Source organism: Lingula anatina, chromosome 2 (assembly GCF_051362555.1).
Source record: "Lingula anatina isolate TDL-2025a chromosome 2, LinAna3.0, whole genome shotgun sequence".
Classification (NCBI taxonomy): Eukaryota; Metazoa; Brachiopoda; class Lingulata; order Lingulida; family Lingulidae; genus Lingula; species Lingula anatina.
The window spans coordinates 19,512,929-19,539,906 of NC_141768.1; the positions used below are offsets into that span (position 1 = coordinate 19,512,929).

General features: G+C 36.5%; 1 protein-coding gene and 1 long non-coding RNA gene across 2 annotated transcripts in view; one reads left to right on the forward strand and one right to left on the reverse strand.

Annotated features, from left to right (window-relative positions):
* Positions 1-26,978, forward strand: part of LOC106169603 (fermitin family homolog 2) — a 36,268-nt gene that overhangs the window by 5,746 nt on the left and 3,544 nt on the right. The window contains exons 2-9 of the mRNA XM_013549106.3: positions 9,980-10,213; positions 13,353-13,564; positions 15,962-16,194; positions 19,319-19,421; positions 21,159-21,266; positions 25,469-25,656; positions 25,944-26,068; positions 26,558-26,664. Coding sequence (XP_013404560.1) covers positions 9,980-10,213; positions 13,353-13,564; positions 15,962-16,194; positions 19,319-19,421; positions 21,159-21,266; positions 25,469-25,656; positions 25,944-26,068; positions 26,558-26,664 — 1,310 coding nt within the window. The remainder of the gene's footprint in view (positions 1-9,979; positions 10,214-13,352; positions 13,565-15,961; positions 16,195-19,318; positions 19,422-21,158; positions 21,267-25,468; positions 25,657-25,943; positions 26,069-26,557; positions 26,665-26,978) is intronic.
* On the reverse strand, positions 2,702-6,533 carry LOC147763456 (uncharacterized). The gene is made up of 3 exons (XR_015332901.1): positions 6,229-6,533; positions 3,986-4,110; positions 2,702-3,441 (listed from the first exon to the last, which is right to left on the reverse strand). It is a non-coding gene; the product is annotated as an uncharacterized LOC147763456 (long non-coding RNA).

Below are 26,978 nucleotides of genomic sequence, written 5' to 3' on the forward strand. Positions count from 1 at the left end.
GGAAAGCTCAAAACAACCACGGTTCCCTCTTAAATTATAAGTGTCTTCAATGGGAAGCATTTGTGTTCCCTCTCCAGTTGATGAAATTATGCAATGTTTTGCGATCAAAATCACATGCTTAGCTGGTCTTCGTTTGTATTGTGATAATATTTATTTTGTGCGCAAGCCCGGTTTGACTTAGATTAACCATGTATGTAACCTTGAATCAGGAAGAATAATTGTTGAAATGTGATCTGAAAGAGTGCATTGTAGCAGGTGCTGTATGGAAATGTGTCTTTTCATTTTGGTTTGGAAATGGGTAAAGAGACTTACACAGTATAGCTTTACAGAAGAAAAAAGGAGAGCAGGGTCACTTGTTAACTAGGCAGACCTCCATGAAGTGGGACTGGATTCTTTCATTTGGCCCAGTTATTTGGGGCCCTGGTTATTTGATATAACTCTTGAGTTGAGGTTTTGATGTTTTGAGAGAGAAAGTGCAGTGCATTAAGTTGAGAGGTAGATCTGGACATCTTTTCTCCCAAATATGGCACCAGATTGCTCACGCAGTTACACATTATGATTTATCTTTAGTTTTGCTGATGACACCCATAAATAACACAAATGCATGTCTGTTTAATTGTTTCCATCCAGTTAGGATGTCAAGATAATCATTAATGACAGTGTTTTTGTGTGGGGCGACCTCCAGTGAATATTACACTGAGTAAGACGCAGCGGCATCTTATCATTGATTTCAATCTATTAAGACAGAAATAACAAGTTTTATTAGATTAGCTGTGTTGGAGGTAAATGAACATTAAGATGAAATATTGTCACATTTGATTTAAGCACTGGGTACCAGTTCCTTAATGTTAATGTGGCATGTAATGTGTTGACCAGTAACAACTCGATGACAACATGATAAAGCACCTGCAGAGAAATAGAAACCGAGCACTAGAGAGAAAGAATGAGCAGGTGCTCCTCAAGAGTACAAATTTTAATGAGATTTCCAGGGTGTACATGTATTCTGTGTATTAATGGCCATTAATATTGGCTGGGTAGGTATTTGAAGGCATCCCTGACCCTGGAGGTCAGCTGCCTAGGTGACTGACTGCAGCAAACAAGAGAGGAGAAGGCATTAGAATTCAAGTCTGTCTCTGTGCAGAAAGGTGCAACTATAGTTAGCGGTTCCAGCTTGGGTCAGGTGTACCTCTGTTTCTATTGAACTGTAGCTAGGTAATAAAATATCACCTGTATGCACATTTTGTCTCATTCAAATTGAAATCTTCCATTGGGAGACGATCACAAAATAACTATCTCAGAGGAAAGATATAAAAAGGATCATGAATGGTGGCTGTGTAGCCTTTCCATCATCAAAGGGGCCAACATATTAGTCAGAGTTTATAGCTTCTACTACATGTGATATGCCTTTACCTTTCGAGATAAATGCTATGTTTTTGCCAGTCTTTCAGCACCACTACATTTGATGCCTTATTAACTGAATAGACAATACAAAGCTCTATGTCAAAGTTTGACTTGCACTGCTGCATCTGATACTTTTTATATGAGAAGAGGGGTATTTGAAGTTACAGTGACCAGTGGAAATTTGAAGAATGTCCAGTCATACATCAAGTATGCAGTGAGGGGATATCAAACCCAGGATGGGAGGGCCAGTGGGTACAGTGGTCACTCTATGGTCAGTCAGGAAGTGAGGCAGTCATCAAGATGGTCTGTTTGTGGCCATTTTTGGATCAAAAGATGATGCGGAAATGTTTTTTGGAAGATAAGATCTGCATTCTTTACCCAAGAGCCAAAAATTTGTTTAGAGTAAATCATTTTGGGCTGTAAAATTGATGTTATCAATGGTTTATCTTTTAGATTACCACAGGGATTCCCATTTCAGTGTCTCTATTGTGGAGGAAGGGGAAAAAACAATTTTGAATAAAAAATTAATGGACATTTGTCATCCATCACTTACATTAGGTGTGTGTGTGTGTGTGTGTGTTTTTTTTAACTCAAAAACTCAAAACTCAAAATTTGGTTTTATATTTCACATAGCTCATATATAAAACTGTTTCCAGTGTTGTATAATGTACTGCTTTGCCTTATTACTATGTGTGTATCAAATATAATATAATTTACTCTAGTTCTAAAGATCACTTCTCTCCTGTAGGCAGATGGGGTATTTGTCTTTATTTGAGGCATCTCTCGTTTCTGTCAACAATGCCTTTTGTGTCACACTATTGAAATATAACTGGTCGTATTGATTGCTTTCTGATGACACTTCTTGCAGACTGTTTTCTTCTCTTTTTTGTTTGGGTAGTATGTTTGGGAAGCATTGATCACTACACTCTATGGTATTGATATATCTTTTGTCCAGTGAAATTATAGGTTTTGATGAGCACACTGAGACAGAGAATCTAAGACAAAACAGTCGTCGTGATACAAGTGCATCTGTAACCTCTATTGTTATAAGCAAGAAACGAGGCCTTATCCTGTTTTCATAAATCTTCTTTTCATAATTAACACAGATTGGATTTTCTAGACACACTGTAGAACGTCTTCTAGATTGCTGCAAATGACATGACCCAAATGATGAATCCAATAATATTTTTAAATAATTTAACCCCCCCCCCAAAAAAAAAAAATAATAAATAAATAAATAAAGATATTATAATGATAAATGTTTTTGCCTGTAAAATGAATATAGAAAGAGGAACAAAAGGGTTCATAACCTAGTCTCCAGAGGATGATCTGAAGCTGTTGTTGAATAAGATGAAGACAGATGGACTTTGGTGGAATATTATGGAAGATTATAAATCAGACCCTGGTTGTCATTAGGACAAACACATATCCCACACGAAGTTTGATAACAAACTTCGAGATGGAAGTCCTCCGCCTCCTTCAGTTGTCAGTGACAAGGGGGTGGTTCTGTTGGTGCTATTCATCTTCTCTTTGAAGTCTTGAAATCCAGGTGGAGGACTACATTACAGGTAGCCGTACATTTGATAAATGAATGGGACAGACACAAGACAGGACACTGTTTATACTGTTCTCTGGTCTTTTTGAAAAGACTGTCATAAGATAACGGTCATTATAGTGTGGAATATTGAATGCCTTCTACAGTTATACTTAAGTGTTTAGACTATGAATGAAAAGTTTTGAATAAAGGTTTAGAATTATATTTGGCTTTGGTTAGACTTGATTTAGTGTGAAGTGATTTCATAAAAACTAAACTGGAATAGAGCATTTGACAAGTTGACCTTTGGAGGATAGTGCTCTGTGTTCCGGTTAAAAAAAAACAAGACCATCAAACTAGCATGTTTTTTTGTGTGTGTATTATTAATCCATATTTATCTGGTGAGTAATCAACCCTTGTCTGAAGTGATTCCCGGCTACATCCTGACAGCTCAGTGTGGTCACAGGATAGTCCTCTTGAAGGAAAGGCATCAAATGTTTGAAACTCTGGAAGTATACAAATACCATGCTTGTTTATTGATACACTATGGCATGGCACTGGCCATGTGGGCTGTGGGTTCACCACTGGCAAAAAATATTGTTTAAATGATTCAACTGGATTTTCTGATTGAACATGATTAATTTAAAATCTTCCTGACTTTTAGTCTCCTTCCTAGTCTTCAGCCTTGTTTATAAACCACAGTTACTTTTGACTAAGTTTTTGTAAAGGAAAATGCATCTGCCAGGCTGTTGACATCAGCTACTACTCTGTACTTGCATGTACAGATATATTTGAATTTGTCAAGTTTCATGTCAAAATACAATACACAACTTTGTATTGAACCAATGTTCATCATTGTCATAAAATTAACATCATTTTCCCTTTCTATTAAAAGAGGTCATCATCATCATCATCATCATCATCCTAATAACCCAACAATTTCACATGCTAATGCACCTTCTTAAAGACAAACTATTGGTCACCTAGGTGGAACAAAACAGTAGAAGATAAGTAGTAAATAAGCCTAAGGATGTAGAAAGTGTCACTCACATGACAGGCGTGGACTATTTTTATCACTGGCAAGGAGTCTCTTTTGAATTCCAAATTAAGCAAAACCAGTTTGTGTGTAACAACAATGTAGCCATGTAATTGTACAGCAAAAACAGCATGTCCATCTGCAAGGGCAAGTGGTTTACCATGTTAAGTAAAGCAGAACCAGACATACACAGTGAAGTACAGACAGAAATCTACAGTATAGTGTCAGTGTGTGTGTGTGTGTGTGTGTGTGTGTGTGTGTGTGTGTGTGTGTGTGTGTGTGTGTGTGTGTGTGTGTGTGTGTGTGTGTGTGTGTGTGTGTGTGTGTGTGTGTGTGTGTGTAGGGGATTTGGTTTTACCTGTACAAATAAGTACATGCAATAGATTTAGACACTTTCGGACTGAAAAGAATGTTCAAGTTACCCTAAGATTCCAGTTAGGCAATATTCATGAATGAATATGGATTACAGCTAACATCAAAGAAAAAATCCGTGACATATTAGATAAATTGACTTTAAAGGTAACATGTTATGGAGAGTCTACCATAGTTCCTGAAGAACTTGAAATAAAACAGGTACATCAGAAATTCAGTTCTCATATTCATTATAGTAATTTTTAAGTTAGGTCAATTGGTTCTTAAGATAGGCTCATTCGTCTGTATTGCTTTTGGCATATATATGTATTGCTTTATTTTTCTGTTGTGTAACCCTGGGGGCACCTGATTTATGGCACATATTTGTACTCATCCTATAGGAAGCTGTATGTACTGTGGTTTTATAACATAGGTGAGAGAACAGGGGAGAGACCTAGATAGGCTGTGAACAGCAGGTGTGGGCCATATGCTTTATCTAGCTTTATCATGAACCCACTAATGTTCTGCTGACTTTCTCACAATGAAGTGGGAGGGAGTTTAGACATCAAATGGAACAAAAAGTTTCCAGCTTTCATTTTGTTTATTATTGGTTTCCATGTAAGTTTTTTGAGGCAGTGTTGTACTTGAGAATAAAGATGTGAAATTTCTTTCAATATGATTCACTGCAAAACAGTTCACAACTGGTTATGACCGTCTTTAAATTGGTAACCTCCTCCCCCCCCCCTCCACCCACCCTAAGGCACCTACACATAAGCATACATACATTGATCATACTGGTAGATGAAATGATGACCATATCTTTCTACCTTAGAGGGGCTCTTTTTTCTTAACATTCACTGAATACTTTGCAAGATAAATGTTTGTCAGCAAGAGGTCTATTGCATTCTAGCATTTAAAAAGAAATAAGACAGACGTTAGAGAGAGAGAGGGGGGTCTGCACGTAGTTTATAGTATTCAGGTATGAAACATTCTACCTGCAGTTGCAGAGAAATCCATGTGTTTTGCTGTAGGGGAGCAACAACTGGTTGCCAAATGGCTCAATTTTTATCATTGGCAGCATTTTTGCTGCCACAACCAGTAGAAAGGATGTGTGAGAGAAAGCTGATAAATTTTTGTTGTCTGTCTTTTGGCACTTGTTCAGAGGTTCTCTGATACTTTTTTGTTTCATTTTCTCCCTGTTTGAGATTGAAAATTCATAACTTAGACATTGGTGTTTGTATTGAAGTTAATGACTTTGCAGATTTTTATTATTATTATTATTTTTGAGAAGGTGGACTTGGTTTGTTAATTTAGTTTTTCATGTGCCAGTAAGGCGTTAGTTACCATGGCAACCTAACTGGGAATTCTTGGCATTAGAAAGGTGATACATGTTTTGTTAAATTGGTAATAATGGATGCATTGTAGTTGATGCTAAAGTTGACTGCGGTTCTGATCCAGTGTCTTCAAGGCTTATATTGCCAGCCTCTCCATACAATTACTTCCTTGTGCGATGGTTTTCTTATTACCTCTTTCTTGTTTTATCATCGTAATTTTGTTTTGATCATGATCTCCAAAGCGTTCTAAAACATTAATTAGCCAACTTCTGCATAGCATCATTATAAATGTGTTCCTGCAATATTCCAGTTATCGATTGAAATAGGAAGTCTGGTTCACATAGGATCCTTAAAAAAAATACTTGTTGATGACTGATATGTTGGAGAAGTATTTAGTAGTGATTTTTCTCAGTATGAATTTCTAAGATCCAGTTCTAGGAGGTCTAAGAAAAGAACAACAGTTGCAGACAAGGTGTGAAAGCATACATAACACCTGTATCTTCCGGAAACTGCTATTGCTGCTTGCTCATTTATTGCTTGGCAAAGAATCAAATGATTAAATTAGTACATACCGCTGTGACAGAAGGGTTAGTTCTCCTACATGGTTCATTCAATTGAAATTACTTCATGGAGTTACAGCAAATGAGGAATGAATAACACTGGGTACACATCACATTGCACTAACTCACCATATGATTTGTATTCCTTAGTTATATAGTGATCTGCAATGTTATGTTTATACTTGAAATCTTCGATTGCTCTTAGATTGCTGAAAATAGAACATAATCATGCTGTTTAGCACGTACCTAAACAGACTCAAGATGAACCTGAGAATAGCCCAGCTGTAATAGATGGGGTGCAGTCTTTCTCTTCCACTCATGGAATTGGACGTGGCATGGTTCCCTTACCTCATTCTACAATATTTTTTGTATTAAAATGTTTTCTTACTTATAGACATGTTAATATGCATGTTGTTGTGTGTATTTATGAAAATGCATTTAGATTTTGCTAAGGACTCTTTGTTTCATCAATTATCAAATGAAACAAGATTCTTGTTTCATTCTTCAAGTGTCTTTTATGTTTTCAACAGTTTCAGTTGGCCTTAAAAAGAAGATTTATTAGGTCGTGTTTTCTGTCAAAAACTCAAAATTGCTCTCCATCAGCTACTAGAAAGTGCCTTATCTGCAGCCTGTTAAGTATGTGCATTGAAATTGCAAACTGGGGGCTTTCTAGCATTAACAAGACGAGTTATCTTCTCGGTACCTTCTGTTGATGTGTACAGGTAGAGGTGAGGATGTAAATAATAAAGAACCAGATGACAATAAACCACAAGAATGTTCTGGGTGATTGTCGTTGCACAGAGATGACTATACAGGCATGCTGTCAAACACCCACCTGGGCCAAAAGGTCAGGAAGAACCCAATCTGCATCACGGCACTTTCCTTCTATCTGGGTTCATTTTTACAATGGAGGAAAAGTGCTGTGCTAACATGGAAAAGATGCTGTGAAGTAGGCAGTATAAGAATTGCACACATTGTCCTGATAAGCACGTTTTTCACCTCTATGGGCTGAATTTGTGGTGAATGCATGAGCTGTGCATGAAAGAAGTGAACCAGTGCTTGTTTTTCTCCCTTGTTCTTCTTTTATTTCTTTTGGAGTGTTAGGCAAAACATCGATATGGATCATCTAATTCACTGCTTGGTGCCTTGGTGTGTAACACTTATTAGGCACATTAGTGTACAAAATTGCTTTAAGTTGAAAAGTTGCACGGTTAGTTAAACAGAGTTAAGCTCCTGCTTAGTGATCAGGTAGAAAGTCCTAGTTGCTAACTCTGTCATTAAATCTAATGTGTCACAGTAGAATTGTTTTCAGCATTCCTGCTCTCTCCAGGTTTTTGTGGGTTTTTTTTCTCTCTAAATTACTGACTCCATAATTATGATAACAATCTTTGGGGGTTGTCAAAAATGATTTGACTTCTGTGTCTTGAAGAACAAAGTAGATATTGGTGTGCAGCTTTGTTGTGTAGTGTACTGGTAAAGGTTTTATTCATCTGCTTTGCCTTGCAACTATCTACTGTACTTTGGATCTTCTTTTCTTTTAATGGAGACATTTAACCTTTATTGGTTATACCTTTCATGCTCATGTCCATTACATATGAATCATTAGCCTTATGTCCTGATCTGGATTGTAGGATATTGGATGGTATCACATTCTCTGTAGATGTTATATTAATTTTCAGCCAAACATCCACCCCTCTTCTCTGTCCCTCCCTTATCTATTCATTATATCATTGTGTCTTTTCTTGAACAGTGAAATTTGAACCATTTATTTAGTCCAGATATATAATATAAGTCTATTATCAAATGTTGTCCTAATGAAAGCAAAGGGAAGAGTGCGGTTCCACTGGAGAGTCCATTACCTTGTCAATGGAAGGCATCTTCAGTCATGTCAGATAACTATCTCTTTGGCATTCACTGCTTAGCCAAGTGCATTGGAAATGTAACTGAAGTGGATGTTGGAAATGTGTACCTGTTATGTGGGCTACATGCACTATATGTGGGCTGTGTAATGTTTTCTCCTTGACAGACTCATTTAATATTGTATTTCATGAGGGTTGCAGCCATTCAGTTTTATATTATTAACTACTGTCTTAAGACGGAAACTGAATAGAGAGAGGATCAAAAGTATCGTCAATAAGCAAGCTGTCATTCTTTTGTGTTCCTGATAATATACTCTTGCTTCACAAAGAACCACTCCAGAAGCAGCCATGTCAATCTTATAAAAATCCTCTTCATTTTTTCTGTCAACTGAAGTGGAAAACAGATTAACAGATGTAAATATTTCTCTCTATTTGCTGAAGGAAATTGTGGGAATATAAACAGAAGTTGTTTTTTGTTGGCTGAAAAACAATGGTCACACCAGCCTTGCTTATGCAGAATGCAGCTTTAAATGTGCAAAGAGCATGGGAACGAAATTATAGCCCAGATATTGTTGGCTGGATGGAGAGAAAAACCCAGCCCTAAACACACACAAAACTTCTGCTTCCAGCTGTGCTTGAAGATTGTAACAGATTGCACAAACTGAATTACACTTTAAATAAGTGATTAACACTGCAAATTGGAAAGAAAATGTTTAAGTTTGCTTTAAATTGAATTGAATTTTGAACTTATGTCGCAGGGGTCTTTGGGTTTTACGTCAGTCATGCATTACATTATTATCAGGGGTCATTCCTATTAAGAAAATACAAAGTTCTTTATGATATTAGGGAAATTATAAAAAAAAAGTTATTGTTCATTAATTGATAAGGGATTTTTGCCTGTGGTTGGCACAGTGCAGATTTACATGTCATTTGCCAGTAGTTACCACTAAGTGGCCTCTTTTATCCATAATTACGATCTAGTTGCAGTTTCTGGTCATGAAAAGTTCAGCTGATATCTCACAGCAATTTAAACTGGACTTAGGCCTGTCTGTTCTACATATATAATTGGTCTGATTCCAGTTGGCTGTACAGTACTGCTGCATAGCATGTGCAAGTAGGTGCATATCAGTAGGTGCATATCAGTGCACTTGAAGATGTCATATCTTCTCTTGAAGATCAGATCATGTTCACAAGCAGACTAACTGGGAGCAAAAACTGCCTAACCGATTACTACTATTTGCTCAAGTAATGGTGTTTGAGTTTAAAGTTAGTCTTGTTCTGAACGCAGCCACTGTCCACCAGTCTCATGGGTCAGTGAGTCCAGTTCTACCTCATGGCTACTGCCCCAGTGTGGTGACCCTGTTCTAATAGAATAGTGAACAAAGCTGCTACAGTTTCCCTTAGCTGTTGATTTAAGGGCAATTTGAGCTGTTTAGTAATTGAAAGAATTGTTTAGCAGACCCCATAGTTCCCTATTAAAGTTAAAAAACAATATGGTGAGGTGCAAGGGCAGATTGAATGAGAGATCACAGATTTAATGCAATGTTGAGCTGTTCATGTTTGAACTTCAGTTTGAAATGATAAATAAGATTTGTGTCTAATGAATTTTGTCTTGCGATTGTTTAATATTGTCAGTGATAAATATTTTTTCTTGACAAAGGCTCAAGATGATAGATGGTTATGATGTTTTTTTTCTTTCTTTTGAAGATTTTATCGGAAATTTAATTTTCACTTTTGATAATATTTCAACAGCTATTAAAAGAAAAGCTGATTTATGAAAATATCCAAAGCAGTGGCAAATTGTAGATCGAATAAACTGATAAAAACAATAGTGGTATTTCTGTTTTTTATGAAAATATATTTAAATCAATATTTAATTAAACATTTATTCATTTCTTCTCCAGAATTCGCAGTGGACTGGTCAGATCACGCATTATGGTGGCCAGAAGAGAATATGTGGTTGTCCAGAACAAGGTCCACCCTGGACCAATATGGCGTTTCAGCCGAGGCCAGGCTGCACTTCACACCAATGCACAAGAATCTAAAACTACAGCTACCAGACCTACAAATAATGGATGTGCGTGCAGATTTCTCCGTCAAAATTTTCGCATCTGTTATACAGATCTGCAAAGAAATGGGTAAGTGGAAGTGTGTTGTTGCTTGCCCCAATATTCACCCTTTTTTTTCCAGAGGAAATAGTTAGCCGAGTGGTTTTCTGAACATTGTCCTGGATTTATGTACCCTTATTAACATTCCACCTGGTTTTCAACTAGCATTACACTTTTGTGAGAAAGAATCTGCGCCTGTTTCATTAACAAAGTGTATTCTATCCCAGATTGGCAATATATCCATATTGCAGTAAAATCCTCTGGGAGTACCAAGTGGTAATGTTTCAATTTCACCATCTACAAAGAGCTATCATAAATATTAACCCCAGGGCAGGTATTTTATAGATGTCATTTCTTTTTTGTGATGATGGCCTGACATATCTGTATTTAGCAGAGAGGGGAAGATCTCAGCCTAAAGCAAATGCCTGTGTTTTATGATGGACAAGGCCCTGTGGAAATTTCCTCCATCACGCTGCTACAATAAAGGGGTGTTTCTGACAGGATAAACCTCTTGCCAGATATACATTTTTGAAGCTAATCAGTAAACCAAAAATATTTATCAGATGTTTTACTTCTAAAGAATGTTTTTATGTATATTTTGCTCCCCTTTGTAGATTGGAGCTTGACTGATAGAATGTTTAGCTCTTTTTGGATGCTGCAGGGAAAACAGAGATGAAAGTCTTCTGATTTATTCACATATACTGATATTTGGGTATTATATTTATCCCACCCCCACCCCCACTTCCTGTATAAAGCTGTGGCTGTGCGCCTTTGGCACTTGCATTTTCAGAATTTTTCCAAAGGTCCACTTTCATCTCTGAAAACAAACGCAAGCTGCAGGTTATCTCCTGTCAGTGTGCAGCTTGAAAACAGAAACCTCAAATCTGTTCTTGCAAACTGCCAATTTACTCCATTCCTAGGAATACAGGTTTGATACTGTTATTGTAAGTGCCTGCTGTCTTAAACTTGGTGTCTTTAAGTCAAAACAATGTGTCATATTCAATCAGTATAGAAATATTCATCCAGCCAATGTCACAAATTTATCTCAATTAGCATTGCTTCTCTGGCCTGAAAATTGAAAATAAATGTTTATCTAAGATTTCAAATTGATCCACCAGCAAGCCCTAGGGAAAGTGTGATCAGTTCTCTATTGTTCCTCAATGGATTCCATTTCTTTTCATTCAAAAAGTGTCAAAAACATGATTTGAAATCTGCAAGATGGTTTTTACAATGTTATATAGACAGATGGCACTTTTTTTTTTTCAATATGCCCTTGCTGTTAGCATGAATTTTTTCCCTATCACCACAGAACACATATTTTCATCACAGATGGGAGAAAATTTGGGCTACTCTTGTATGTTTATTTGACAAAGGAGAAAATTCCATTAAATGGCTGTAGTTCGTGCTGGAATCCATCCTTTCCCCTGCAGAGATGGGCAAGCCTCCAGGTCTACCTGAACCAGGTGGTAACGGTGAAACCCCTGGAAGAACTCTGCTCACTGCTTGTTAAAGCTAACAAATTTCTCTGCTCGGCATCTGAATTGCATGAATCTGCTAATTCATCCTTCCCTTTAAATGAAAAGTTTTGGCATTTGGAATTTTAGAATTATTTCAACTTGCTGATTTTCTGTACTCGTTTTCTATCTTTCCTCTTAATATGAAATTATGTTATATTAACCAAATGGCATGTTTCTTTCTAGTTTGGGTTTAATGGCCCTTTCTCTGTGGATTAAGGAAAGTGTGTTTTGAGAATGATAAAGGTTGCGGGGCACCACCATGAGCTCACAGATAGGGCTTGAACACCAGTGGTTAACCCATGATATATTTTCCCAGACATTAATGTTCTCATTAATTATAATGCAATCCAGTGCATTTTCACCGTGATATAGCCAATTTTGCAGAACAGGGTTTCAGAAGAAGGAATTCCACAGTTAGATTTATTATAGTACTTTTAAAATACGTTAGATATTTGAAAATTGTCTTGAATAGTTAGTTGAGAGTTCAGGAGTCTGTGGTAAGCCTAGATATTGTGTACATAAAAAAATAATAAAATAGATCCAACATCTTTCTTTGGGTCTGACAGCCTGCTGGCCAATCTTCTCAGGAAAACATCTGGGTGATAATTCATTAAACTGAGAGCCTGTTTCTATCAAGACAAGTTTTAAATCTAAATTGGACAAACTAGCGATATCAGATAACCAAATAGATTAACCATGAATTTAAAAGTCTCAGAAAGACTGTTGAGTCTGTCTCTCTGCCGAGAATGATTTACAGAGAGACCCCATTTGGGCTCAGACTTGTGGATCCCAGGTTAATCAATCTGGTTATGGTAAGGCAGGTTGGTCTGATCTTTGATCTAAGGTGATCATGGTGTGAACATGCCTGGAGAACATCCATTAGTGGTTGGAGGCAGTAAGTGTTGGTAAAGGGAATGGTTGAAGTGGACATTCATTAAAGAGAGATAAATTACACTGGCCGGGGCATCTGGTTCAAGAATACTTACTTTTGCAGGCAGAAATTGTTTTTGATGTGCTTGATTTCATACTGAAAGTTAGAATGAGCACTCCTGGATTCTTTTAATTTTCTTAAAAATTCAGAAATCAAACTCCAATTTGAATATGTCTGTGTATGTGTGTGTGTGTGTGTGTGTGTGTGTGCATGTGTGTGCGTGAGAGAGAGAGAGAGAGTAGATGAGGTTTAAACCACATACTGTATATATGTTTTTGGTTCAGTCTCAGGCAGTGTGAGTGAAATTACATGGTTGAAGAGGACCAATAATAGTTAAATTGCCACGGTGTTCAAGTGAACTCCATCTTGTAGAGCACAGAATGCACTCCAGTCAGTACTGTGTGATGATGTTGTTCATCCACAGGTAGAGCTGTTAACATACCTAGTTACTCAGCATGTGCTTAGATGCTCCTTACATACCTGACCTTTTTCCTGTTGAAGGAGTAAATCAGGACCCAATTATAGTCCATCATATTTTATCAATGTGTATTTCTTTTCATAAATAAATAAAATATGAAATACTTTGAATAATCCAGGTGACAATTATAGGTTAACTTATAAATTTTTAGCCTGATATCAGTTTTAGACTGTTCATTTGGCAATACATGCTTTTTGGCAGTTGGTGAAGGATGATATCAATAGTAATACTTTTCTCTTTCAGGTATCAGGCACCCAGAAGAAGTATCACTGTGGAGGAAAGTTGACAGAGATGAGCTGAGGAACAGAAACAATGTCCAGAAGAGGAGAAGACAGCCAGACTCCCCCTCAGGGACCCTCAGTCCTGGGGGTGGGGGCACCAGTCCGTACTTAACGATAAATTCTAACCACAGTGGAGACTCTGGTCAGGGAGGTCTCTTTCCCAGAACACCGCAGGTCAGTAGATCAACTGCCTGGTGGGGCTAGGGTCAATCATAAAATGGTTCTTTTCTCTTGCATTAATACACTCCATGTTTTGTCACTAGGTGTTAACATTATCATTTGACTTATGTATTACATAGAATATTTTATGCAGATCCCCCATTCCTCCCTCTCTCGGGCCACTTTATAAAGATTATTATGAAAAATTCTTTCTGAGATGACTCCTAAACTGGTGATAAACATGCAGCTTTTATCTATTGACACTGTTGCCAAACTAAATTGATTGGACATTACTGGTTTGTTCTGGATGTCCTCAGGGTTCAGATTTTTATCTCTTTTATATAGTGTGTGTCAACAAGTGATGACAGCATGGGTTTACTGACTTAGTTATTTGTGCTATGCAGATGACGAACCAAGTCCAAGTTTAATGAGTCTTAACCCAGAATAACCTATGTTAATAGGATGTCAGTGTGTGTGTTTTCTGCATACTTGAACATAGATGTCCAGTGGGGGCTAAGTTCCTGTAGAAAAAAAACTCATTATACATTCAACAAGCGTGACTGAGGGTATCCATCAATGCGCCCTTTACCTGTCATATATCGGAATTTCTTAAAGCCATTAACACCTGAGGAATTCTATGGAAGCAACACTGATAAAAATAGGCGACAATTTTGATACCCAAAACAGGTTTCGACATGACATTGCGTGGCAATGTCAACTCGGGTTTCTTCCTTTTTTTGTGCCATGGTTTTACATGAGGATATATTTTATCCTTAGTTATGTCTGGGGAGGTCGGCTAACATGTTCTGCATCCGTGAAGATGTCACCACAGAGAGCTGTCAAATCCTATTACAGCCAAACTGTGTTCTATGTAGACTTGAGATTAACATAACATTGGTGTGGAACAGAAAAACCCCAGTGGTGGAAGAACTTGCATAATAGAATTTGCTGTAGTTACCACCTGATGTCACTGTTGAGCATTAGTGAAATGTGTCGTGAAATCATGGACACATAGTGTATGTGGAATAAAGTGAATAGATTGTAGTCAACACTTTTGCCCCCACTCCCACCCTACCCCTCCTCAGTGTTTGGGCAGTTTAACCCTTCCTGACCACATTTATTGACAACAGCAAGGATACTTAATTGCTCAACTCCTAATAAAAATTACTAGTACTAATGCCTTCATACTGGGGTCAACCTTGGTGGAAATGACTGTGGATTGTTTAATTATGGAATTAGAATAAGGATATGAGGAAATGAAGGAATGGTAGATGATGACCTCATTAAGGATATATTAAATATTTTATGTGCAGGGGACATGAGATTTTTCATTGAATGGGGTCAGTTGTTTTAGCTGCTGTATTGTTACTGTGGTGATAAGCTACATACTTTTTAAAATGCTAAAAACACCCCACCTTGTATGTGAAGAAATATTGGCTAGGAGGATTAGCCTTATTCAAACCTTGGCAAGCTCTGTTTGCAGCCTTCACTTTCTGGTGTTTTTCTTTAACTCCACCCAAAACCAGTCATAATAATCAGCTGTTCAAGCAGAGAAAAATTTTCTTCCACTGTCAGATCTTAACCCCCAAAATCTAAACAAGTTTTGAAAATTGAATGTTGTCTTCATGAATTGCAAGAAGGCAGCGAGTGGCAGAGAACTATGAAAAAAAGCAAACCAGAGAGGCTTGAAAATTTTATGAAGGAGAAGATGAATGGCTGGGTTTGATCAGTACATTTATACCAATGTCGACCTGTATTGACTCCCAGCTATGCATCACACTTGGTTTTAGAAATGAGTGATTATGTTAGCAAAGAGGAGAACGGGAGTCAAAATCGACCCATGGGGAGCAGAAACTCATCCAACAATCAATAAAACCGCATCTCCGTGTACTACTAAATCATTATTAATATCTATCTAATCAAATAACTTGCGGAAGGCTGGGGACCGAAACTGAAACATCAGACCCATTGCTCAATTTTATGTCAAAATGATGCAGGCTGAGCATCAGCTGTCTATTATAATAATGATAAATTATGATAGCCAGTATTTTCTTCCTATATTTCATTAATTGAATAATGTGCTCCTTTTAGATTTACAGAAATTTCCTTTGGCCTATATTTGTTTTGTATAGTTTAAATTGTCATGACAGCATACGGACGTGATTACTACAATCATTCTTCATGCATTTAGAATATTGACATTATATCATGGTTATCACGATGACTTTTTAAATCTCATATGTAATTAAGAGTTTTGTAATGAATTGGGATTTAAATAACAAAAAGTAGATTATATTTTTGATATATGAATTACAAACTTACTTTGAATAATATTTTTTGTTGCAAATGAAATCTAAATCATGATATTATAAGTATGTCAGTTAAGTTTATGATGATGTCTCTGTATTTCAGGGCACCCTCTTGCGGCCAGGTGGTTCCACCCCTGGGTCCCCTTTCACCCCCCACACTCCAGCCTCCCCCTACAGTTACAATGGCACCCTGTCCCCAGGGTCTATGAGCAGTCTGTCCTTTGAGGGCAGCCTCGAGACGTCCCTCATCAACAGTCCACAGACACCTAGCAGGGAAGCCTTCAACCATCTTTACAGACCCAAGTCATATGCTGATAAGGCAAAAATGAATGCATGGTAAGCCTACAGGTTTTTTCGTACAGAATAGAAAATGAGTTGATACTAAAGCAAAATTGAATTTATGGTAAGCCTACAGGTTTTTTTAACAGAATAGATAACAAGTAACCACTAAGGCAAAATTGAATGCAACTGTGTTTATGACCAATTTGTTTTGGAAGATTCACAGTTTGAGATAAAACAATAATTGTTATTACAATAAGGACAAAAAGTTTTCAAATTTTCATGAAAGTTTGTTGTTTTTAACCAAAGCAGTATATGGCAGATCTAAAAATGGCATAAATTTTGTGCAAAGGTTACTGGGTAGGAGTTCTTTTGAAAACCCAACTCAGATGGAGAGGCAGTTGATATATATTATATTGATAATGATGAAGCATCGTTAGAGAGACTTTAACCTTTCGAGTGGAGAAAGAAATGTTCTTACTCTTGGGTACATGGATTGAAGTCTTGTAAAATGGAGAGCTGCTTGCATTGATTGCTCGTGAATTGACTTTTATCTGCAAGATTGATGTAATTCAGTGACTTTCAGTTCGTGTTTTTGTTTTATTTTCTAATCTTAGCTCAAGAAATCAAATGAAACCACTGATAGTACATTGTCCTTCGTCTGACTCATTCGTTTGATTCTGTAGAAGCTTACATTTTCAGGTCTCCCAGCAAGGAAATGAAAGGCATTTACAAACAGATTTGTATTCTGTTGTTTTATATTAGCTAGAGCCCCTCATCCGCCTACGAAAAAAGACATAAAAGCCATGCAAGAATAACGACATATTGTCTTGGTTTTTCTTGGATGCATTGGAAACTTTGCATCTTTTATTACCATGAGGGAGCTCTTCTCCTCGAGCTACTTTTTTCATGACTGCAATTATGCAGGGACATGTCTGTACCCTATGGGACTTTTTTTTTGTACCTGGCCCTCCATTCAAGTTGTTTGTGACTGATTCAGCTCTGCCAGGCTTGAATACATTTGTATGGTAGGTGCTTCAGAACTGTGAGCCCACCCAGGAATCTTTTAATTCACGTCACTGGAAGTAACATTATCCCTTCACTGCTGATAAGACATGGTCAAAAAAGGCAACAGAGGAGATAGCAATAACTTCTGTTGTGCTCCTCTCTTTGTTTTGACCGGGCAATATCTTTGCTGCCAGTCATACTTTGATAATTGGATGAAAATGTGTTGTTTTTTCTTCCTCCGTTATTACTCCTGGTTGTCTTGTATAAAACATGTTTTCTATTTTTACAGCTTGGTGTTTTCACCAAGACAAATAGTTTGGAACCTCAGAACATCGGGTTGCATGGAGATAAGATGATGGCATGTTGTTGTGGTTATGGATTTTAGACATAATCATTTTTATAGAGTTGGAGCCAAAAAAGAGAAAGTCATTTTAAATCCTATATTGTTATACATCATCAGACTCTTTTTGTACAGGTTACTCATGTTTTGATTCGACACTTTGGTCTACAGTCAAATAGTTTAATTAGTTTAATTTACTAGAGCCATATTTATAGTAATTTTTTCTGTGAAAGGCAACATTCAGTTTCATTTTCTTTGCACTGTTACTGTATAAACCTCAATCTAAAATCTTTTTTTTTTTGTAAGCAAATTTTATGGGGAAAATGTGACCGTAAAGATGTTATTTTCATGACAAGAACAGCATATCTCACCCCTTGGACATTGCCTATCATATCAATTTCACTTCCTACAAGAAATCCAATAGAAAGGCTCACAATCATGAGTCACACAGCCCATAGAAAATAATCCATTAAACTGTGATATGTCACATGCTGGCTTTGCTTTTAGGGAAAGTCACAGAGAAAAGTTTGATGTCTTTACTATTGAGTACTCCTGCTGTGTCTCTTGGTTGTCCATTGGCTCAATGTATCACATTCATGTAGTAGTAAACAGTGGGGGGCTCTCTGGCTGTATTGATGGCTATCACACAGCATATTCAGTGCCCTAGAGTCCTTGTTCAAGCTTCATGGGACTTTTTGTGTTAAATGTGATTTTGTCTCTCTTTGCAGTGAATTTAATTTTGTAGCTTGTGTTCTCTGTTATACTGCCTCACTCTGTATAGCAGGATATTACAAGGGTTTTTATCACAATTGTTTGTGCTATTAATTGTGTTATTGTTGTGTAACATTGCTATTTATTATGCACGGCTGTCACCTTGATTGTTTAATGAATCTTAAAACTACAGGAAATGACTCAATAATGTCACACTTGTGTTAATGCAAGAAAATTCAAATTGGGTTAGTATTTTCAACAAATATAATAGCCATATGTACACCTTGGAGGTTGTAATATGTAGAGAAATTTTCCCTATAGTCTAGTACTTAACATTGTATTAATGAAACCAGTCATAGCCAGAAGAAATAGATTCCATAGTGTGGTTATACAAGGGTTGTCAGAGTTAGCATTATATTGTCACCCTGAAAGAACTATGTAATTGCATGTAATAGGAAGGAAATTGTCAAATTGTATTCAGAAAGAATACAGGGAATACATGTGTATGTACTTCATATCACTGTCTGTTAGACATGTAAAAACACTCAGTCTCGTCAAAGTGGGTGAGCAGCTATAATGATTATGTCAGTCCCATAAGATATAAATTGTAATAAAATGACGCATAGTAATGTAATGTTACAGTCCCACAACTTCCTGTTTTTTTTTTTAAGTTTTCAGTTATCTCCAAGACAATTTTGTTATGTGAAGTTAACTGTACACTGTGTACAGACTCAACTGAAATTGGACCAGTGAAAAATACTCAGTTGCCAAATTATTTTTCATTCACACACACACACACACACACACACACACACACACACACACATTTAGTTTAGATACATATTTAGTGAATGAAGATTGATATTCAGCATACATTTGTCTCTGCCCTTCTCTTCAGTGTGGCTGTTTGATATCTATTATTTTAATTTCACTTTACAAAATAGCTTCTGAGAATTTTTTTCCAATTCATACACTTGATATATTATAGATTACCAAGTTTTATACATTAGAACATAAACATACCAGAGATTTCTGTAGAAAATAAACAAAAGTGGCTAAAAAAAAAAGACAGGATTGGCTACAAATAAAAGGTATATTAATTTGATTGTTGCCATATTTCAGGTGGTTGGATTCTTCAAGGTCCCTTATGGAACAGAATATCAGGGAGAACGACACAGTCTTACTCAAATTCAAGTTTTACAGTTTCTATGACCTGAATCCAAAGGTAAGATTCCAGCAGACAGAAATGCTCTCAATATATGTGCACTTTCAAAGAATTCTTGGAAAAGCATAGTTGGCCTTCATACTGTATGCATGTAAATGAATAAGGGTTCTCGGAAACTGATTCTCAGAGCAAATTAGAGTATAGTTACATACAGACCACATATATTGTCTCAGTTTCATCTGTAACCAGTTAACACTGGTCAACATGTCATTGCTACAGGATTGAATAAGTAATTTATTGGCTCTTGTGCATGAATACTGTGTAAATTATAGCATGGCAGCCCAAAACTTGACATTTCTGTTGTGACTTTTGGCTCAGAACAGGAAAACAACCAGACAACTACTATTTCCATACCATACCATAAGTTTTCTTCATGTCTACTTTGTTTTTCTTATTGGAACATGAACTTCTGACAAAGTATCTTTGGGTTTTTAGGACTTATCTGATCAGTTTTATTGTTATGGGATATGTTTGGCCTTTGGAAGATCTGTCATCACTTATTTCCAAAATGATCTGTATGTTGAGTACTCTAAACATTGCACTAATCTTTGCTTCCCTGCTATCCAATCTAATACATTCATACCCTGTAATCAAATAAAGGTTGATCTTTCTGGGGCTTATACTGATAGAATGATCTGGAAAGTTTCTCTTTTTGTTTTGGAAATCTTCTGAAACTTGAGCTCTAAGATTTCCAGGTCTTTGAAAAAAGCTAAGGCAGCAATTGCACGTAATTTCTAGACATAACAATTTGATAAAATCTGGCTTTCCAGTTGAAAGGTAGTTAATAGTTGAAAAACAGAATTAACAGCATTTATTATCTGTCCTTTAGAAACCATCTTGCATATAATGAAGGAAATTTGTATTTGCTTTTAGCATGGGCTTGACTTGAGGTATTGAATGAAGGGAACCTTTGGAATTGATAATATTTTACACAGGTCTATAGTGTGTTGTCTGGAAAGGTTTTTCGAATATGGAAGCTTTTATCAGGATGTTTTCCTTCACAATTCCTTCCTGGGCTCAGTTTTCCTTTTAGTGTCTGTCTTGAGTGGAAAAGAATCTCGCAGCAGGAAATGGATGATGCAATGTCTTTTCCCAGTAATGTTCCATTTCAAATTGAAAAAGCTATACTTAATGATGCTTGAATAGAATAAGGGAATCTATTTTAGACTGACATTTGATTGTAAATCAATGAAGATCTGCATTTTGACTTTCAGTATGGTATTTTGTAATATCTTAGGGATCTCAACTTACACTCGAAAGGGCTTTGCTTATCGTCTTTCTATTGCAGCAGTTCTTAGTTGAAGTGAGAGAAAAAAAAACCCAGCAACATAATTATTGTGTACATTGAATTGCTTCTCCATTATGTGGATCAAATGTGAATGAATGAAATTGGAGACTTTTTAATTTGTATAACATAACATTATTATAACATAATTCAAAGAGAAAATGTCATTAAGTTACAAAAATGGTTGAAGGTTAAAGAAATTTTGTGAAGTCTAGAAGAGCCTCTGTTAGAGAGTACAGAAACTGCACAGTCTGAATATGTAATGGTACATAATGCATGCTCTTTTTGTACCCACACCCTGTTAAAATACAATTTGATTTCATGTATATGCATGATTTCTTGAAATTATTGGGTAAAAAGAATAAGAAGAGCTTAGTATGGTGTAGAGACTCAGCTGGTTTGTGATTGCCTGTTAGAACCGATTGTTGAATCTTGCTCTCTTTTGTTTACAGTACGATGCAGTGAGAATTAACCAAATCTACGAGCAAGGCAAGTGGGCATTGATTTCAGAGGAAATTGACTGCACAGAGGAGGAAATGATGATGTTTGCTGCTCTTCAGGTATGACTGATGGTTACATTTAATCCTGTTTATTTTTCCTGGCAATCTCACATTGGGGGTTGACTGCTCTCTAAGGCATCAGCAGTCCACTTTTTATCAGTCTCTTCTTCAAAGACCCATGCTGAAGTAGGGCTAGCTGTCCAAGCTTGTTGGTTTAACCTTTTCTGCAATAACTTTATGTAAAAGCTTTTTGGAAATGTGCAATAATGTGCTAATGAAAGCTGTTAAAATCCTTTAATCTGTCAGCTACCTTTGATGTTGCTTTCCTTTCATCATTGATTTTTCTCCGTTTTGTTGTTTTGTTATTAATGAAAGAACAGTTTATCTTACAAAGCATTATATTGAGCTGTTCTTAGGATGGATAAATGGATATAAGATTTGGTTATCTGTTTCCAAGTTAATCACCTAAACTTATGTGGTTCTTGAAATAACAAAATACAATCCAAATAGATAATGATGTTGTCTTATAGTGTGACAATATTTTATTTTGTTTCATTATTGTACCACCAGCGTTAGCGCTGGCGGTACACATGGTTTCGGTCCCGTCCGGATCGTTCCGCCGGCTCCGCCGGCTCCGCCGGTTCCGCCGGCTCCGCCGGCTCCGCCGGACGGCTACCGTTACCGCTTCTCCTCCTAGACGGTAAGGGCCCCCGTACCCATCTCTTGGATTTAGGTCACCTATAATCTCAACTCGTTCCACGTAAAATTTGGGCTTTGTCGGTATTGGGGTCTAGGTGTGGCACTCATTGCAATGCACCCTTGTCTAAAAATGGCAAAATTAAATGCTAATTATCTACCCTACGGAAGGAATTATGGGAAAAATTTCTACAGACGGCTTTCCAAAAGTCATATGTGTAGATTTCAAATATGCCCTTGGATTTGACCTTTGACCTTTATTTCAAGGTCAAACGGGCCAAAATTTTCAAAAAAATTAATTTTTTTACGAAAAAAAAATTATTTGCCCTGTTATTCAGACACCACACAGACTTAACCAAAAATATTATTGGAAGTTGTTACCCTTCAGGTCATCTTTCATCTCCGTGAATTTGGGGTCAATCGGTGCATTTTCACGGGAGTAGCGGCCATAAGATACTGAAACTGAAAACTGTCTCTAATTCGGGAACCGTTAATGCTAGAGACCCATTCTTTTTTGCATTTTGTAGAGCATGTAAAGCCCAACACTGGAGGTGGTCTCCGTTTTTTTGTATTCCATACGGTTTTCGAGTTACGCTGTATCAAAAAGTACATATTGGTGGTGAAAGCAAAATGTGCAGTACGGTAATGGATAATAAATTTTGAACTCCAGAAAAATAAAACATAAGGCTTGGCAAAGCAGACAACTCATGGTCAAAAATGACATTATTTCATCAAATTTGAACTTCTGGAACTTCAGAGCACCTCCCATTTCAAGAATTTTGACCAAAATTACCTTTTCTTTATTTTAATTAATTTTTTTCTGTAGGAAATTTATGGCACATTATGGTAACTCCAAAATTATAACATTTAGTCCCTTATATCTCCAAAACTGGCAGAGATAGGTCCATAGTTACTATTGAAGTTGAATAGGAAGTCATATACTGGCAATCTTACTGTGACCTTGAAATTGACCTTTGACCTACTTTTCACCATGAACTGAACTTTGCAAATTTTGCTTCCCTTTTATCTACAAAACTGGCAGAGATATGTCCATAGTTACTATTGAACTTGAATAGGAAGTCATATACTGGCAATCTAAATGTGTCCTTAAAATTGACCTTTGACCTACTTTTCACCATGAACTGAACTTTGCAAATTTTGCTTCCCTTTTATCTCCAAAACTGGCAGAGATAGGTCCATAGTTACTATTGAACCTGAATAGGAAGTCATATACTGGCAATCTAAATGTGACCTTGAAATTGACCTTTGACCTACTATTCACCATGAACTGAACTTTGCAAATTTTGCTTCCCTTTTATCTCCAAAACTGGCAGAGATAGGTCCATAGTTACTATTGAACTTGAATAGGAAGTCATATACTGGCAATCTTACTGTGACCTTGAAATTGACCTTTGACCTACTTTTCACCATCAACTGAACTTTGTAAATTTTGCTTCCCTTTTATCTCCAAACCTGGCAGAGATATGTCCATGGTTACTATTGAACTTGAATAGGAAGTCATATACTGGCAATCTTACTGTGACCTTGAAATTGACCTTTGACCTACTTTTCACCATCAACTGAACTTTGTAAATTTTGCTTCCCTTTTATCTCCAAACCTGGCAGAGATATGTCCATGGTTACTATTGAACTTGAATAGGAAGTCATATACTGGCAATCTTACTGTGACCTTGAAATTGACCTTTGACCTACTTTTCACCATGAACTGAACTTTGCAAATTTTGATTCCATTTTATCTCCAAAACTGGCAGAGATATGTTGATAGTTACCATTGAAGTTGAATAGGAAGTCATATACTGGCAATCTTACTGTGACCTTGAAATTGACCTTTGACCTACTTTTCACCATGAACTGAACTTTGCAAATTTTGCTTCCCTTTTTTCTCCAGCACTGGCTGAGATAGGTCCATAATTACTATAGAACTTGAATAGGAAGTCATATACTGGCAATCTAAATGTGACCTTAAAATTGACCTTTTACCTACTTTTCACCATGAACTGAACTTTGCAAATTTTGCTTCCCTTTTATCTCCAAAGTTACGCTGTATCAAAAAGTACATATTGGTGGTGAAAGCAAAATGTGCAGTACGGTAATGGATAATAAATTTTGAACTCCAGAAAAATAAAACATAAGGCTTGGCGAAGCAGGCAACTTGTGGTCAAAAAAAAATAACATTATTTCATCAAATTTGAACATCTCGAACTTCAGAGCACCTCCCATTTCAAGAATTTTGACCAAAATGACCTTTTCTTTATTTTAATTATTTTTTTCTGTAGGAAATTTATGGCACATTATGGTAACTCCAAAATTATAACATTTAGTCCCTTATATCTACAAAACTGGCAGAGATATGTCCATAGTTACTATTGAAGTTGAATAGGAAGTCATATACTGGCAATCTTACTGTGTCCTTAAAATTGACCTTTGACCTACTTTTCACCATAAACTGAACTTTGTAAATTTTGCTTCCCTTTTATCTCCAAAACTGGCAGAGATAGGTCCATAGTTACTATTGAAGTTGAATAGGAAGTCATATACTGGCAATCTAAATGTGACCTTAAAATTGACCTTTGACCTACTTTCCACCATGAACTGAACTTGCAAATTTTGCTTCCCTTCTATCTCCAAAGTTACGCTGTATCAAAAAGTATATATTGGTGGTGAAAGCAAAATGCGCAGTACGGTAATGGATAATAAATTTTGAACTCCAGAAAAATAAAACATAAGGCTTGGCAAAGCAGACAACTCATGGTCAAAAATGACATTATATCATCAAATTTTAACATCTCGAACTTCAAGACACTTCCCATTTCAAGAATTTTGACCAAAATTACCTTTTCTTTATTTTAATTAATTTTTTCTGTAGGAAATTTATGGCACATTATGGTAACTCCAAAATTATAACATTTAGTCCCTTATATCTCCAAAACTGGCAGAGATAGGTCCATAGTTACTATTGAAGTTGAATAGGAAGTCATATACTGGCAATCTTACTGTGACCTTGAAATTGACCTTTGACCTACTTTTCACCATGAACTGAACTTTGTAAATTTTGCTTCCATTTTATCTCCAAAACTGGCAGAGATAGGTCCATAGTTACTATTGAAGTTGAATAGGAAGTCATATACTGGCAATCTTACTGTGACCTTGAAATTGACCTTTGACCTACTTTTCACCATGAACTGAACTTTGCAAATTTTGATTCCCTTTTATCTCCAAAACTGGCAGAGATAGGTCCATAGTTACTATTAAACTTGAAAAGGAAGTCATATACTGGCAATTTACTGTGACCTTGAAATTGACCTTTGACCTACCTTACGATGAATTAACTTTGATTGTACCATTTTAAAATAAAAATTTTTTTTTGCATATTTTGAAAATTCTTGTTGATTGCATTTTTACAGCTTGTCAAGCACAAGACTGGTGGCTGTGTCCCTTACTTTGTGTATGTGGGGGTCTATACGAATGCGCTTGCTCCAGCTGGTGGTACAATATTCGGAGGCGGTATCGCCTCTCTGATCCTCTAGTTTTATTTTAATCTTCAGCTCCAAGTTTCTCTGAGGGCTAACACTGACCAACCAGATGGGGACCAGTCCAATTCTACCAATGAGGAAGGAGATGACATCGATGCTGCTCTAACTGACCTCCAGGTGTCACTAGAGGGCTCTCACATCACATCACCAGGGGATATAACCAGGATACCCGAGCTGCAAGATTACCTCAAGTTCTTCAAGTAAGATTAGAAGGGGTAGTAGGTGGAAACTCTTGCAGCTGTTTACCTAGCTTGTCCTTGTTAAATGTTTAAAATTCCATCATGATGCAATTCCACATAATTCAGCTTATTCCTCAGTAATGAATTTAAATTATAAGAAATGGAGATTTTTGTCTTGCACCAGTTTTAAAAAACTAATGCTGTCTCATACTATAAAAACTATAACATAGCTCTTGTATATGATGCTTTAGGAAACAAAAATGTACATTTTTTTGCTTATGTACTGTATTTTGTTGTTTCATTTTCAGGCCTAAGAAATTGACATTTAAGTCATTCAAGAAGTACTGGTTTGCATTCAGGGACACACATCTTGTGATGCACAAGAGTAAAGAAACCACGAATGGACAGCCCTTGATGAGGGTCAACTTGAAAGGTAGAACAAGTGTTTATAGGAGAGAAATTTGTTTTTATTAAGACTCAAAATTTACTGGGATATGAAAAGTGTGTATGTTTAAGCTCTGAATAGCCAAGTTTCTTGATGACATCCAGGTACATATTTCCGAACAATTTTTCAACACATGCCCACAGAACTAAACTTCCCTTCAAGACTTATTTCTAAAATATATCATATCTTTAATTTCTATTCTTAGTTTGTCGTATTTTGATAGATTTAACTATATTTAACTATATGCATATCAGCATCTAATTCAAATTCTTTCTTAAAATCTAACCATATTTTAACTCAATGGATAACATCCAATCATGCTATCAATTTAGATAATACAAAGTAAATAGGAAATGAGAATTGCAACCTTTCATTAGTAGACTCACATTAAGCAAAAATGTGAATTCCTCCTTATCATTAGTAGGCTAATAAAACTACCATTGATGGTTCATTCATATGATATGATCACTCTTTCAGGATGTGAAGTTCAACCAGATATTAACATCACATCTCAAAAGTATGGAATAAAGCTTTTTATTCCGGGGCCTGATGGAATGCAAGAAGTATGGATCAGATGTGAAACAGTAAGTTTATGTTTTAGCTCCACTGGTATTATTTAGTATCAAGAAATGGTGCACCAGGCTTTTTGGATAAAAATGTTTAACTGAAGTCAATCACATCAATCATATCTTTATGTTTTAGACCAATGCTTACTTTCTGTTAGTGACTACTCTGGACTTATTTTGGACTTTAGTAGACCAAATTTCTGGGCTAGAATGGTACTAATTTTCGAGTTAAAGTTCTTTTGTGAAACTGACCCCAATTCATCATTTGCTGTTCATATCCTCTCATGGCATTACATGATAGTCTACTTGTCTTTTCATGTTCACTTTTGGCA